The sequence below is a fragment of the Dipteris shenzhenensis genome, chromosome 9 (assembly GCF_047967505.1).
Source record: "Dipteris shenzhenensis isolate YYH24624 ecotype China chromosome 9, Dip_SZ_1.0, whole genome shotgun sequence".
NCBI lineage: Eukaryota > Viridiplantae > Streptophyta > Polypodiopsida > Gleicheniales > Dipteridaceae > Dipteris > Dipteris shenzhenensis.
In genome coordinates, this window is record NC_141604.1 from 40909785 (window position 1) to 40924406 (window position 14622).

At 45.9% G+C, this 14622-nt stretch overlaps 1 protein-coding gene across 1 annotated transcript in view; it reads left to right on the forward strand.

Annotated features, from left to right (window-relative positions):
• LOC147898637 (uncharacterized) overlaps positions 1-14622 on the forward strand; it is a 510556-nt gene that overhangs the window by 409762 nt on the left and 86172 nt on the right. The window contains exons 19-20 of the mRNA XM_087379736.1: positions 12439-12588; positions 12890-13347. Coding sequence (XP_087235862.1) covers positions 12439-12588; positions 12890-13347 — 608 coding nt within the window. The remainder of the gene's footprint in view (positions 1-12438; positions 12589-12889; positions 13348-14622) is intronic.

Here is a 14622-nt window from a genome sequence, read left to right on the forward strand (position 1 = left end):
TATGTCCACCTTCCACCTCTCTCTTACAAACCCCTTCTCTTTCCACCCTCTGTCCAACCCCCTACCTCTCTCTTACAAAATCCTTCCCTTTCCACCCTATGTCCATCCCCTACCTCTCTTACAAAATCCTTCTCTTTTCACCCTATGTCCAATCCCCACCTCTCTCTTACAAACACCTTCTCTTTCCACCCTCTGTCCACCCCCCTACCTCTCTCTTACAAACCCTTTCTCTTTCCACCCTATGTCCATCCTCTACCTCTCTTACAAAATCCTTCTCTTTCCACCCTATGTCCAACCCCCTAGCTCTCTCTTACAAACACCTTCTCTTTCCACCCTCTATCCACCTCTACCTCTCTCTTACAAACTCATTCCCTTTCCACCCTCTGACCACCTCTACCTCCCTCTTACAAACACCTTCTCTCTCCACCCTATGTCACTCCCCCACCTCTCTCCTACCAGTACTCTCTCTCCACCCTTTGTCACACTCATCTCTCTCTCTTACCAAAACCTACTCTTTCCATCTTCCATCATCCTTGCGATGCACTTCCAACCTATTTTTAGCACTTCACTAAATTTGGTGAATATGCTAAATTTGGCGGATATGCTATTTTTGGTGGATTAGGTTAAGTTTGGTGGATTTGCTTTTTGGTTCTCTCTCCCCTCCATCGGTTCTCTCCACCCCCTTACACACCACACTCAAAAGCGCTATTTTAAGCCTTTCTTGTTTTTGGTTCACTCCCGATTCCTCTCCTCTTTCCTCCATCAATTGAATACCTGCACACCTTCTTCTGATTGCAGCCCACTTCTTCCAAGACTTCTCTAGTATTCTTGTCACCCACTTTCCCCTCTCCCTGGGATGCCTTGGCTCCCCTCGTTGGCGGCCAACTCTCTCCCTCTCCACGCAACCCCTCCCTCTCCTCAGCGCAACCCCTCCCTCTCCTCAGTGCAATCCCCCCCTCCTCCCTCTCCTCAACGCAACCCCCCCCTCCCTGTCCCTCTACCCGCCACCCTCCCTACCCTCTACACTCCCTTCCCTCTCCCTCTACCCGCCTCCCTCCCTCTCCCCCTACGTGCCGCCCCCCCTCCCTCTCCCCCTACGTGCCGCCCCCCCTCCCTCTCCCTCTACCCGCCCACCCCCCCTCCCTCTCCCTCTACCCGCCTCCCTCCCTACCTCTACGCTCCCCTCCCTCTCCCCCTACCTACCACCCCTCCCTCTCCTCAGTGCAAACCCCCCCTCCCTCTCCCTCTACCCGCCACCCTCCCTCCTCCCTCTCCCTCTACCCACCTCCCTCCCTACCTCTACGCTCCCCTCCCTCTCCCCCTACCCGCTACCCCTCCCTCTCCTCAGTGCAACCCCCCCCCTCTTCCCTCTCCTCAGCGCAACCCTCTCCCCTTCTCCCTGTTGAGATATCGAGCTCCACTCGCGATATGCCAGGGTGACCGTTGTGCATTTATGTCACCGACTTGTTAGCTATAGATGCGGTTGGTACACCACCCACGAATAATAGCTAGATGACAGCTATCCTTATCTACACTAGTTTGTGGCTCAGTTAGTATGCCACCTTAGTTAGTTGAGTTTGGTTTGAGACCCACATATAGGGTTCTTCTATTTCTTTGTACTAGAGTTCTTTTGGCTTTCACAACTAAGAAGAGGAAAACTGTTTTCAGCCTCCACCTTTGTGTGTATTCCCCCATTGTGCTTGTGAGAAAGCCTCAAGTGAGACTCCTTCCCTCTCTCCCACTATCTTCACATGGTATCAGAGCCTTGTTCGTGGTAAGGAGCTCAAGAAAGCAAACCAAGTTCGCAATGTCCTGGTAAGAGGACCAGTGTTGCTTTCCTTTTTCGAGTTTGGGAGCAAATCTCTGCAGGTAGCACAGCCGGAAGTGCAAGAGTGCACTGTCTCAGATTGAGACGCCCTTTGCGGTGTGGCGAGAGGGCATTATATGCTGCGGGACAGTGACTTTATTTTTTTGATTCGAGGTCATTTCGGGGCCCATTTTGGAGGCGGAAGTTCTCCGCAGGCACTCAGAAAAAGGCCCTGTTTTTGCTGTGCGACCACTGTTCTGCAGGTCGGTGAAAAGTTGCCGCAGAAATTGCATCGTATGCCTGTGCGCAGAGATATTGGGAGTTGCAAAATCATCCTTATTGCCTGTTGATGCAAAATCGTCACTAGGAAGTGACTGTGTGGTCAAAAACCACTTTCGTCAGGCTTGCAGATTTGCCCTTGTGAGGCAGAAGCTGTGTTTTTTGCAGTGATAGAATATTTTGCAGTGTTCTGTAATGGCGTCTGATTCTCTTTCACAGATTGTCACTGAAAAGCTTGACAAGAACAACTTCCAAGCATGGAAGTTTAGAATGACGAATTTCCTTATGGGAAAAGGCTACTGGGAGTTCATTACAGGAAATGAAGAAGAACCAGTTCTTCCTAATGTTCCCAATCAACAGGAAATGCAGGCATTTAAAGGATGGCATGAGAGAGCCAGAAAAGTTATGTACTGGCTGTCTATCAGTATTTCAGATTCAATGATTGTGCATATTCAGGATGCAAGTACGCCAAAGGTGGCATGGGATACTTTGGCTAAAATGTACAGCACAAATACGCAGGCCAGGAAAATGCAGCTCAAGCAGGAGCTGCACAATGTGCAGAGAGAAAATTTGAGCATCAATGACTACCACATGAAGGTGAAGAAAATTGCGGATGCACTTGCTTCCATTGGGTCGCCAGTGGATGATGAAGATTTAGTTTCTGTGACCTTGAATGGTCTAGGAAAGGATTATGCACAGTTCTGGACATCCATTGCCGTCCGTGAAAAATTTCATGATTTTGAGGAGTTGATTGCTCTTCTAATTTCTGAAGAGCAGAGAAATGGTGGTGCATCTTCTTCAGGAGGAACTTCAAAAGAAACTGTCTTCTACTCAAATGCTGGAAGGGGTAGAGGCAGAGGTAGAGGAGTCCGATCTGGAGGCCGTGGTAGAAATCAGAATATGCAGCAAACTCAAGAAAACCAGTCCTATGCAGGAGGACGTGGTAACTCTAGAGGCAGGGGGAGCCAAAGAGGTCGTGGTGGATGGCAGAGAGGCCAAAATGCAAACAGCAATGTTGAATGCTACTACTGTGGTAAAATGGGGCATATGGCTAAAGACTGCTACAAAAAGCAGAATGACATTATGAATGGAAAATTGCAGCAAGGCAATTATGCATCCTCTAGTAGACAGGGTGATGACAGAAATGAGCATTTGTTTATGGTACAGCATATGACAAATTATGTGACAAGTGCAGAAGAAAGCAATGATGTGTGGTATGTTGACTCAGGTGCGTCAAACCACATGACAGGTCATGCTGAATGGATGCAGGATGCAAGGAAAATGGAAAAACCAGGATTTGTGGAGACTGGTGATGATACTGCACATCCTATTGTGCAGATTGGCAAAATTCCTTTGTCTATGCAGGATGGGAAAAAGAAATACTTGTCTGATGTATTTCATGTCCCGAACATCACCAAGAACCTGGTTTCTGTTGGTCATATGGTTGAGCAGGGCTTGCAGGTCAGATTCAATCCTCATGGATGCTTTGTTGAGGATATGAAAAATAATGGTCGCTTGATAGCAAAAGGAAAGAAGAAGGGCAGGATGTTTACGCTAGATGCGGACATGCTTGAATTGGGTGCAGCAATGTTTGCACATGGGACCGGTGTAGTTGCAGATATTGATATCTGGCATAAACGCATTGGTCATGTTAATGTACAGCGACTTAAATCAATGCAGGCCCAAAATATTGTTGCAGAGGATTGCCTAAATTCAAGGTTGCAGAAATGCATAAGGTGTGTGAAGCCTGTCAATTTGGAAAACAGGCAAGGAAACCATTTCCTAAGCATGTTCAAGAGAGTAAGAAGCCATTGGAATTAATCCACTCTGATGTGTGGACTACTAAAGCTGCATCTATTGGAGGCTGTCATTACTTTGTCACCTTTATTGATGACTACAGCAGAAAAGTTTGGGTGTATTTTATGAAAAAGAAAAGTGAAGTGTTTGGGCACTTCAAAGTTTTTAAAGCTATGGTTGAAAAAGAAACAGGCTTGCAGATAAAATGCCTAAGGTCAGATGGAGGGGGAGAGTACCTCTCAAATGAATTTGCAAGGTTCCTGCAGGAGCATGGCATAAAGCAACAATATTCATGCAGTCATACTCCACAGCAAAATGGACTTGCAGAAAGGAAAAACAGGCATATTGGAGAGGTATCTCGTGCCATGCTCAATGAAAAAGATCTGCCAGATTTTTATTGGGCTGAAGCAGTTGCTACAGCAGTTTACATAATGAACAGGACTCCCACTGTAACAATACATGGCATGACGCTAGAGGAGATGTATACTGGTAGGAAACCAGATATTTCCCATTTGAAAATTTTTGGTTGCATTGCCTATGTTCATGTGCCAGATGAATTGAGGTCCAAGTTGGATCCAAAAGCTGAGAAGTGCATCTTTATTGGTTATTCTCTGCAGCAGAAAGGGTATAGATGCTATAACCCTTCTACTCATAAGTTTACAGTGAGCAGAGATGTTGTTTTTGATGAGATGAGCAGCTGGTATAAACCAGTAAATGTGATGATTGATGTAGATGCACAAAATGGTAATGCTGCACAGAATTCACAGCAGCAATCACAAAATATCAGTGGACCTGCAGTGTCCTCTAGCAGTGGTTCACATACCTCGCCATGGACAGGTAGATTGAGATCAGGAGAATCTCCTCAAAGCAATGCAGATAGTGGTACGCAGGTATCACGAAAAGGAAAAGAGAAGGTAGATCAGCCCATCTTTGATATGAATGCAGGTCACTCTTATGTGGATGGTGAATCCAGTGGCTCAGAACAGAGCATTGATGATGAGTTGGGTATTCCTTCTGTTGTTACACCTGGAGTAAGGAAGACCAGGGATGTTTTGAGAGCACCTGGAAGTGAGCCTATTTTGCGAAGGTCTACCAGAGCTAGGTATCCTGTGGATAGGCTGAAATATGATGGATTTACAGCCATTCACTATGCCTATATGGTCAAAGTGATACAGGAACCAGAACCCATTTCTTTTAAGCAAGCCATGGGAAAAGAAAAATGGGAGAAAGCCATGGATGAAGAAATGGATGCCTTGGATGCAAATGCAACATGGGAATTGGTGCCTTTGCCTAAAGACAAGAATGCAATTGGCTATAAATGGGTTTATAAGGTGAAGCACAATGCAGATGGTTCTGTGAACAAATACAAGGCAAGATTAGTTGTCAAGGGGTATGCACAGACATATGGCATTGATTATGAAGAAACATTCAGTCCAGTTGCAAGGATGGCGACTGTAAGAGTAGTCATTGCTATGGCTGCATCAAAGGGATGGTCTTTACATCAAATGGATGTAAAGAATGCCTTCTTGCATGGTGATTTGCAAGAAGAGGTCTATATGGAGCAGCCACCAAGTTATGTGCATGATGTTCATCCTGAGTTTGTTTGCAGGTTGAAGAAAGCCTTGTATGGCTTGAAGCAAGCACCTAGAGCATGGTCTGATAAGATAGGACAGTATCTTGTTACTATTGGCTTTCAAATTTCCAAGGCAGATTTCTCACTCTATGTGAGAAAAACAGAGAAAGGTATTATGCTGCTTGTCATTTATGTTGATGATTTGATCATCACAGGTGATAGTGATGAAGACATCCTTCATGTGAAAATGCTATTGAAGCATAAGTTTGAGATGAAGGATTTGGGAGAGCTGCGTTATTTCTTGGGCATTGAGGTGATTAGATCACCAAGTTGGATACAGCTCTTGCAAAGGCAGTATGGACTGGACATGCTGTCCAAATATGGGATGACAGGCTGTAAGCCTATTTCAGTTCCTTTGGAGCAGATCCTTTGGAGCAGAATGTGAAGCTGAGCGCAGATGCAGGTGAGCTTCTAGAAGACCCTACTATGTACAGACGCATAGTAGGAAGTTTGATTTACATGACTATTACCAGGCCAGATTTGAGCTATGCTGTTGGGTTGGTAAGTCAGTTTATGCAGGCTCCAAGGAAACCGCATTTGGATGCGGCTAGACGCATACTCAGGTATGTGAAGTCCACATTGCAGTATGGACTATTTTATGAGGCTGGGGTTCAGATACAGTTGCATGGATACACTGATGCTGATTGGGCTGGTAGTATTTCTGATAGACGATCTACCAGTGGATATGTGTTCTCTTTTGGGAGTGCTGCAGTCACTTGGAGCAGCAAGAAACAGCCTACAGTTGCCTTGTCGAGCACAGAGGCTGAGTACAGGGGTGCAGCAATGGCTGCATGTGAGGTAGCTTGGTTGCATAAGCTACTCTATGATATGCATCAGTCTACAGATGGGCCAGTTGTCATTTATTGTGACAACATGAGCAGTATACACTTGGCAAATAACCCAGTCTATCATGCTAGAACAAAGCACATTGAGGTGCATTATCACTATGTGCGGGAGAAGGTTTTACTAGGTCTTACTAACTAGTTTATGTCAGCACAGAGGATCAGGTAGCTGACATATTCACGAAGGCATTGGGCGCAGAGAAGCTGCGCAAGTTCAGAGACCTACTTGGTGTGCAGGAATTGGGATTGAGCTCGAGGGGGAGTGTTGAGATATCGAGCTCCACTCGCGATATGCCAGGGTGACCGTTGTGCATTTATGTCACCGACTTGTTAGCTATAGATGCGGTTGGTACACCGCCCACGAATAATAGCTGGATGACAGCTATCCTTATCTACACTAGTTCGTGGCTCAGTTAGTATGCCACCTTAGTTAGTTGAGTTTGGTTTGAGACCCACATATAGGGTTCTTCTATTTCTTTGTACTAGAGTTCTTTTGGCTTTCACAACTAAGAAGAGGAAAACTGTTTTCAGCCTCCACCTTTGTGTGTATTCCCCCATTGTGCTTGTGAGAAAGCCTCAAGTGAGATTCCTTCCCTCTCTCCCACTATCTTCACACTCCCTCTACCCACCTACCTTCCTACCTCTATGCTCCTCTCCCTCTCCCCCTAACCGCCACCCCTCCCTCTCCTCAGTGCAACCCCCCCTTCTCCCTCCCTAACCTCTATGTCACCCCCTCTCCTCTCTCCTTGTACCCGCCCCCTACCTACACTTCCCTCCAGCTACCTATTTCCCCCCTCTCCCTATGCCCCCTGCCTACATGCCCCCTTTCCCCCTCGTCACCCCTCCCTCCCTATACCTCTACATCCGCCCTCCACCTCTACCTCTCCAACCGCCCCCCTCCTGGCTACCGATTCCACCCTCCCTCTCCCTCTATGCAGCTCGGGTATACGGGCATCCTGTCAACCTCCTCTCTCAGGTCTCATCATGTCGTTTCGGCAATTGGGCCTACATTGGTGGCTCTGCTAAGGAATTCTCTGATAGCAAATTCTAGGCCCTATCTTGTTAACCTTGACATCAACACCTCCTCCTCCCTCTTTGCCTCTCCAGACCTCGACATCAACACCCCCTTCTCACTCTTTGCCTCTCCAGACCTCGACATCGACACCTCCTCCTCACTCTTTTCCTCTCCATATGACGCCATCGTTCATGCCTACCCATACCCCTCGCCACAAGTACAAACCCAAATTACCCTAAGATACTCTATTCGTTTACTTTCATAGGGCTCGGGCAGCCCACAAAATAGGATCAGGACCACCCTTTATGGCATCACCTGGCAAACGCACCACAGATGATCTGGGTGCCAGGTCTACACCATAGAGCACTTCCAAACGACCTCGAGTAGCCGCAGATTCACCTCCCTCCAACAGGATGACTATCATATCAAATGAGGAGCTATCCCCTTTTTCGAGTTCCTCTGATTCAGATCACGGACTATCTGCCCCCCACAGGTACCATCAAGACACCATCCAAGGCATCCGGTGGGCACAATATTGGTGGTGGTGATTTGGCCCCATAAGGTACAACTTGCGATCTTCCACCCCCTGGTTCATCTTCCTCGATCATTCGGGTGGTTTTCAAACCTTTCCTTGATCCCACACTCAAGTTGTCCAGCATCTTGTGATTTGATGAGATAACCCGCATGTCTCTCATGGAGTTTGATGCTGTCACACTTCCCTAGATGGACGTCCAAATGTGTATTGTGTTTATTCAGTCATATGACTTTGCAACAGACACATTTGGATTCTTGAATTCCCGTCATATGTTCACTCCTAGTCTCGTATCCACATAGCTCCGTCTTCCCACACTTTCCTTTTTGCCACCTCACACCGACTCACTCACATTCCTGTCCTTCTTGTCTACATGTAAACCTCATTGTCGGGGACATGAGTGCAAGAAGGTTCTCGAGGGAAACAACAGAGAGGCACTTTTAGCGAGGTATTTATTCACTCACTTCTACTCTGCCCGGGGCCACTTCTTCATCACCAAGGCGATCCATTCTGCCCTAGACTCCATTCTCTCCGTCACTCCCTACGATTTCGCCTCACTCTTCTACTCTGCCTTCCGTAACACAATCCACAAGCGTCAAGGAACATATACCTGTACTTGTGGGCCCCACCTCACCTTCTTACTTCACCAGTGGAAGGCCAACCCTCCTTCCATTGTCACAGGTCGCCTCCCTTCATCATCCCTCTCCCCTCCTTTCACCCCCTCTTCCATCTCTTTCACTATCACTTCCCCGGGAACTGCCTCCTCTCCTCTTTCGACCAGGAGGACACCTCGGCGAGCACAACCTGATGCAGTCTGCCACGGAGCTTCTTCAGTATATTCTATTACAAGTTCCCCATTAGTGACATGTCTCGTATCTCCATCAATCACTTCGCCGGTGCCCGTGCCTGGACTTGCATCTCCACCAGTCACACTTGTCCAGGCTTCTCTAGGGATCTCCAGAGTTTCAATGGGTTTGATTGCACCAGATACAACCCCTGTTGTACCAGTGACGATGATTGTTGCACCAATGACGACTATTGTACCAGTGACTTCCTCGAAAAGTGTATTTTTGCGAAGGATTGCAGCTGTTTCATCTTCCCTCGCCACCACTTTCACCGATGCACTCATCACCACAGTTCAGGTGACCTCTGACCATGTGTTGGACCATGTGTTGGACCTGAATCTTACCCTGGGCCCTGACTCCCACGAGCTTTCTCAGGGGCTGTCATCTCAGGGAGTACTTCACATTTCGGCCTCCCCACCACGACCACCACATGGCAGAGACAAGAGCAGAGACCGGAGTGGGAGCCCCTCCCCAGGAGATCCTCCATCAGCCACTTCAGCATTAGAGGAGGTATTCGAGGGAGGGAGTTTGCCCCAATCTATGGATTGCCCACCCCTTCATCAGAATGATATGTTCACAGCTTACATAGCTGCTTCATCAAGCCCACTGCTTTCAAATGTTTCCCTTGTGCAAAAACAGAATGAAGATTACAGCCAACTACTATCTATTCTTCACAGGAAACGCTCACCAGTATGTGGGAAAGAGGAGGATCTGCATCAAATCTTCACCATTTCTTTGCAGGAATGCCTCGCACAGAAGAGAAAGACCTCGAGGGTCCCGACATGTTTTGTGCACTTAGATAAATTGGCACCTACAGGAAACCTGTCAACGGAGGAAGAGGGAGCTCTCCTTGACATGTTCGAGGAATTGGGGGGGACATGATTAATTTGGCAGACATGATGAATTAAAGTGATAGGTACGCCTGGATGAAGAGGTCCTTGCATCTTGCTCAACGTATCATGGATGACACTTTCACGCAGCTAGGGACAACGGTCTTCAATTCCACAGGTTATGCTCATAAGCTCCTCTCCCAGCAACAACATTTGAAGTTAGAATTCGAGAGAGCTCAGGCAGCCTAGCAGCGCACCATAGAGGTGACACTTCGGCAACAAGAGGAAAGGTGGTTGAAAGAGAAGGACTCAACTATTCATGAGCGTGACATCGCTTGGAACATTCAGCGGGCTGCCCTTGAGGATCACCTCCACAGTCACAAGCAGAAATGGGAAGCAGAAATGACAACACTATGTAGCCAGCATGCAGCAGCTCTGGCAACTTTGCAAAGCCAGCATGTCACAGAGGTGACCAGATTTCACCAGGAGATCACACAGTTAAAGGAGTCGTTGTCTTCCTTAGAGATTGCCAAGGAAAAATCAGAATCTAGAGTGGCTGAATTGGAAAAGAAGCGTTCATCCATGATGCTTCCTGTAACCAAGGACGTCCCAGTAAGATTTGATAGGATTTTTTAGGGAGATCCAAAATTGTGAATTGAAGGGAAAAGCGGACTCCTGCGATCTTTGTGGACACGCCATTCACTATTCCCAAGGGTTTAGCCCGTGAATTATCGGCAAGGCGTATGTTGAAATTAGCTTTTTGCATTGGTGGGAGACCCCATTCTTCGTAGAGCTCCTTTGATAGGACATTGACACCTGCTCCACCATCCACTATGGCTTGGACTTCATTATATGCCTTGTGGATCAAAGGCACAGTAATGTTGCGTATGTCATCTCTTTCACCCATCCGCATAGGGATATCTTCAATGTCGTTCATAGGTGGAGGGGGATTTGCGAGTTCAACCCATCCTTTGAAACTCTCCCAAAGATTGGGACAATTCCGTAAGAGGATTTCGATGGGAATTGACACAGGGCAACTCAGGATGCTAGAGAGTGCGGCTCCTTCAAGTTGACGTGGCAGTACATTCTGTTGTGGAGTCTGTTGTTGGAACAAAGGCTCGAGTACAGTATCAATACTTTGTGGGGCCAAGTCATGGATTGGGTCTTTAGCTTGTTTTTTTTCTCTTTCTTCATGTCCCCCGCACAGAAGACAGAGCCTCACCATGTTTGAGTTGGCCTTCTCACCTCAATTAATGAATGGATTCCAATCCAGTCAATCCTCAACCACTTCCACCAGCCCCAAAGATAGTTAGTTTTCCAAAATACGAGCTGCAACAGCTTAGAAAGGATGTAGAGCTTGAAATCTCTACTTTGCTCTTTGCCCGCATCCATGGGTCCCACCCTTTCAGATCGCAAGCCAGCGGTTGGATGCTTACAGCTTTATAGATTGACCGCGCTCCTCACATTTTAGATGTACGCCTACTACGACGAGGCTTCTTTCAAGTGGTTTTTAATTCTCTTGAGGCCACGACTTCGGTGCTCAAGGCTAACCCCGTGGTGCTAGCCTCCAAGAGGGATTTTTTTGTCATCGTTCTTTTTGTCCAATTTTCTAGCCTTCCTCAAGTGTACCATCAACACCTTGCTATTATTGGAGCATCCTTTGGAGTGGTCAAAGAGATCCAACCCCTCCCCTGGCATGCTGCCTTCTTCTTCAGCGGAGAAGGTTAAGGCCGATGGGGTGCCTAGAGTTACGGTCATTGTCTCTAACCCTAATCTCGTGGATGACCCAATCATGCTTCAGCATTCAGATGTATCCTTCTTGCAGCTCCTCCTTGTACTGCTCCTTCGACACCCCCTTCTTGTCCTATAACACGCGCTACCAGACCTTTAGCAGCAGCACAGTCAACTCCTTGAGTGTGTCTAGGACCCTCCTCATGTCCTCCACCTATAGTCTCTTGTTGCCTTGCGATTAGGATTGTCACTCCACCAGCACACGAAGACACCTCTCGTGTCCTGAGTTCTTCTACGATCATGGAAGGAGACATTCCTAGTGCCCCAAGTTTTTCTACGATCACGGCGGTGGGAGACATTCCTATTTTGGTTGCAATGACTAAGGCTATAGTTCCTTCAATTATAGATCAGGAAGGGCCACTTGATGGCTCTATTCGATGTTCCAACCGTGGATAAGACCAGTGATCGCTCTCATGCAGGCACTCTTACTCTTGTCTCTTAGAATATACAAGGCCTTTGGTGGTGTTCCACATTCCCACCACTGTCGACAGTAGTAGTTGATTCACAATCAGCCGCATCTAGGTGTTACTGGGGGCTCTAGTAGACAAAGTTTTTACTATGGCATCAATAATAAGTAGAAATAAGAATAATCCTTTCCACCATAAATTTTCCATAACAACTTTGACTGCCTACTAATAATGAAATATGTGCATTGACAGAGTTGATAGATTCTCTGAGTAGGTGCCCTTTCAGTAGGAGGCCAATATGAATTTCCTTACAGAGAGGCTATACTAGAGGAAGCGATAGAATTGAGGAAGAGGCATCAATGGAAAGGGAAATGCTGCTCATGGTGGGCAGTGCCACCCCTGAGCAGTAGCACATAGAGAATAGAAAAAAAAGTAGGGTGTGGTTGGGTTTCATGTTTTCCCTCAAGCATGCCACTTGTTTGGGACTCCACTTGTTTCATCTCTCCATTAAATTTATAAAAATCTATTACGTTGAGGAATATAAATTGAAAATGTCATAATGGCTACACTCTTCTCATCTCCATTTGTTAGATATCATGTATCATTTATCTACAAAGAATCTTGGGTCAACTAATTAAGTCACCTGTATTGTAAATGCAGTCCTACAAGAGAGGAGGAAGTTTGGCCCACTGGGGTGGAATGTAAGATATGATTTCAATAACAGTGACCTTGATTGTGCCCTTCAGACACTAAGAATGTTTCTGCAAGAGCAGCCTGAAATTCCTTGGCCAGCTCTACTTTATGTGACAGGTATTAGTTTTTTTGGGTATGGCATCATAAATATCTGTACCTTTTTTTGCATTTGTAATTGAGATACTTGGACAACACCATTAAATTTCCTCAGTTTTCTTTGAGTTTGGACTCAGAAAACTGTTTTCATATGGCAATTGATTTTGATCCACCCATGCAAATATTTGTAGCTGCATATAATGAACGCTGAGATTTGTTATACCACCAAATATCTGTAGGTTGAAGTAATAACAACACATTTCGACAGTGTACAGTTATTTGTAAACTTTGTAACAAATGAAACCTCGAAATTTTCTGGTAGGTGAGATTACATATGGAGGAAGAGTAACAGATGATCTTGATCGAAGATGCTTGATGAGCACACTTCGGCGCTACTACAACCCTGATGTCCTCTCAGACTCATACTCTTTCACTCCTTCCAAAATATATACTTCTCAACCTGAGGGTAGATATATATCATATACAGAATATATCAAGTCTTTGCCCTCTGCAGAAGGTCCTGATGTGTTTGGAATGCATGAGAATGCCAATTTGACTTTCCAACTCCAGGAAAGTATTAAAATTCTTGCTACCGTGGCCAGCATACAGCCAAGAGCAACCAGTGGAGGTGGAGGTAAGAGCTCTGATCAGATTGTTGCTGAGATAGCAGAAACAATCATGCAGGGCCTGCCAGAATCACTCAAAGATACTGAGGGACATTCCACAACTTCTTTGGGTCCAGATGGGCAAATCAGTCCCCTTGCAGTGGTTTTAATGCAGGTAATGGAAATTAATTTGTTTCTTTTGTTTCTTTGTCTTAAATGCATGAAGGTTTCAACTTTGAAATTTGTCTTTGGTTGAAAGGGGGGATATTTTTTTGCGAGCTTTTTTAAAGTTGTGAATGGAAGAGACATGAAAAGGAATACTAAAAACAGTTGTGAATGGAAAATACATGAACAGGAACACTAAAAACATACACCTTTGTGAGCTTAAGGGTTTTCTTGCTATCTTCATTTGAGCCTCAAAGTAAGATATTTGTGTAGTGAAAAAAAAAAATGAAATTGGGGGACTCACGAAGCTCCTTCTATCGAATTCCCTCTGAAACAACTTTCTGTAGCTCATTGAATTTTTGCTTTACATATGATTGATCCATTTCATACACAAAATGATCAAGGAATGGCTGTTGACATAGCCCTTTCCCAAGCTCTAGGGCTCCTTGTTTTTGTCTTTGTTTAGGACAATCTTCCCCTTCATGTGAAGCTAATAAGGATGCCTTTTTAGTATATATATATATTTATTTATTTATTTATTTATTTTTATTATTTTTAATTTTTTTTTCAAGAAAAGTACTTCATTAAGTATGAATAAAAACCGCAGAGCAAGCTCAAGTGTGGGAGTGCATCATGTCAAGCATGAGAAACAACAGCTCAGAATAAGCAAACAAAAATCCCAGGTGGCGGCTGAAAATGCCACCTCATCCCTGAAGGAGAGTTAGACAAGAAAGGACAATCCTTCCAAACTCTGAGAAAAGCAACCCTCCTAGCAGTAGCAGTCCTGGAGGTTCCCTGTTTGTTCGCCCAAATGGCCATCAAAATGTGTATAGTATCTGCCCAGATACTGGCCATAGTTTGAGAAGGGTGAACCTAGGAGTCCTCCAAAGCCTCTGTACATTTGGTTCTCCAAATATGTCATGCAGTGATACTAGTCAAAATCTCCCAAGATGTCTCTACAGAAGCGTGGATTTTTGACCGTGTAACGAAAGAAGGGGATGCTCTTCTCTCGGTGCCCTGCAACTATCCACTCCCATTCCCCTGGATCCCACTGCAAGGATCTAATAGGGAAATCTCCATACAACCAAGCCTCCAAGATCCAATAGCCAGGAGAACGGGGTCTGGATCCAGATACCATTGTGAGTCTCTACCCATCTCCATGTATCCTGCAATCGTGACAAGCTGAAAAGGAGCCTCCAAAAGAATGCCCTCTGAAGAACTGTGGAGTCTGCCTCCTGCATGAACCTGAAAGACAAGGGTATCCTCATGTGCATCCCGCAAGGCT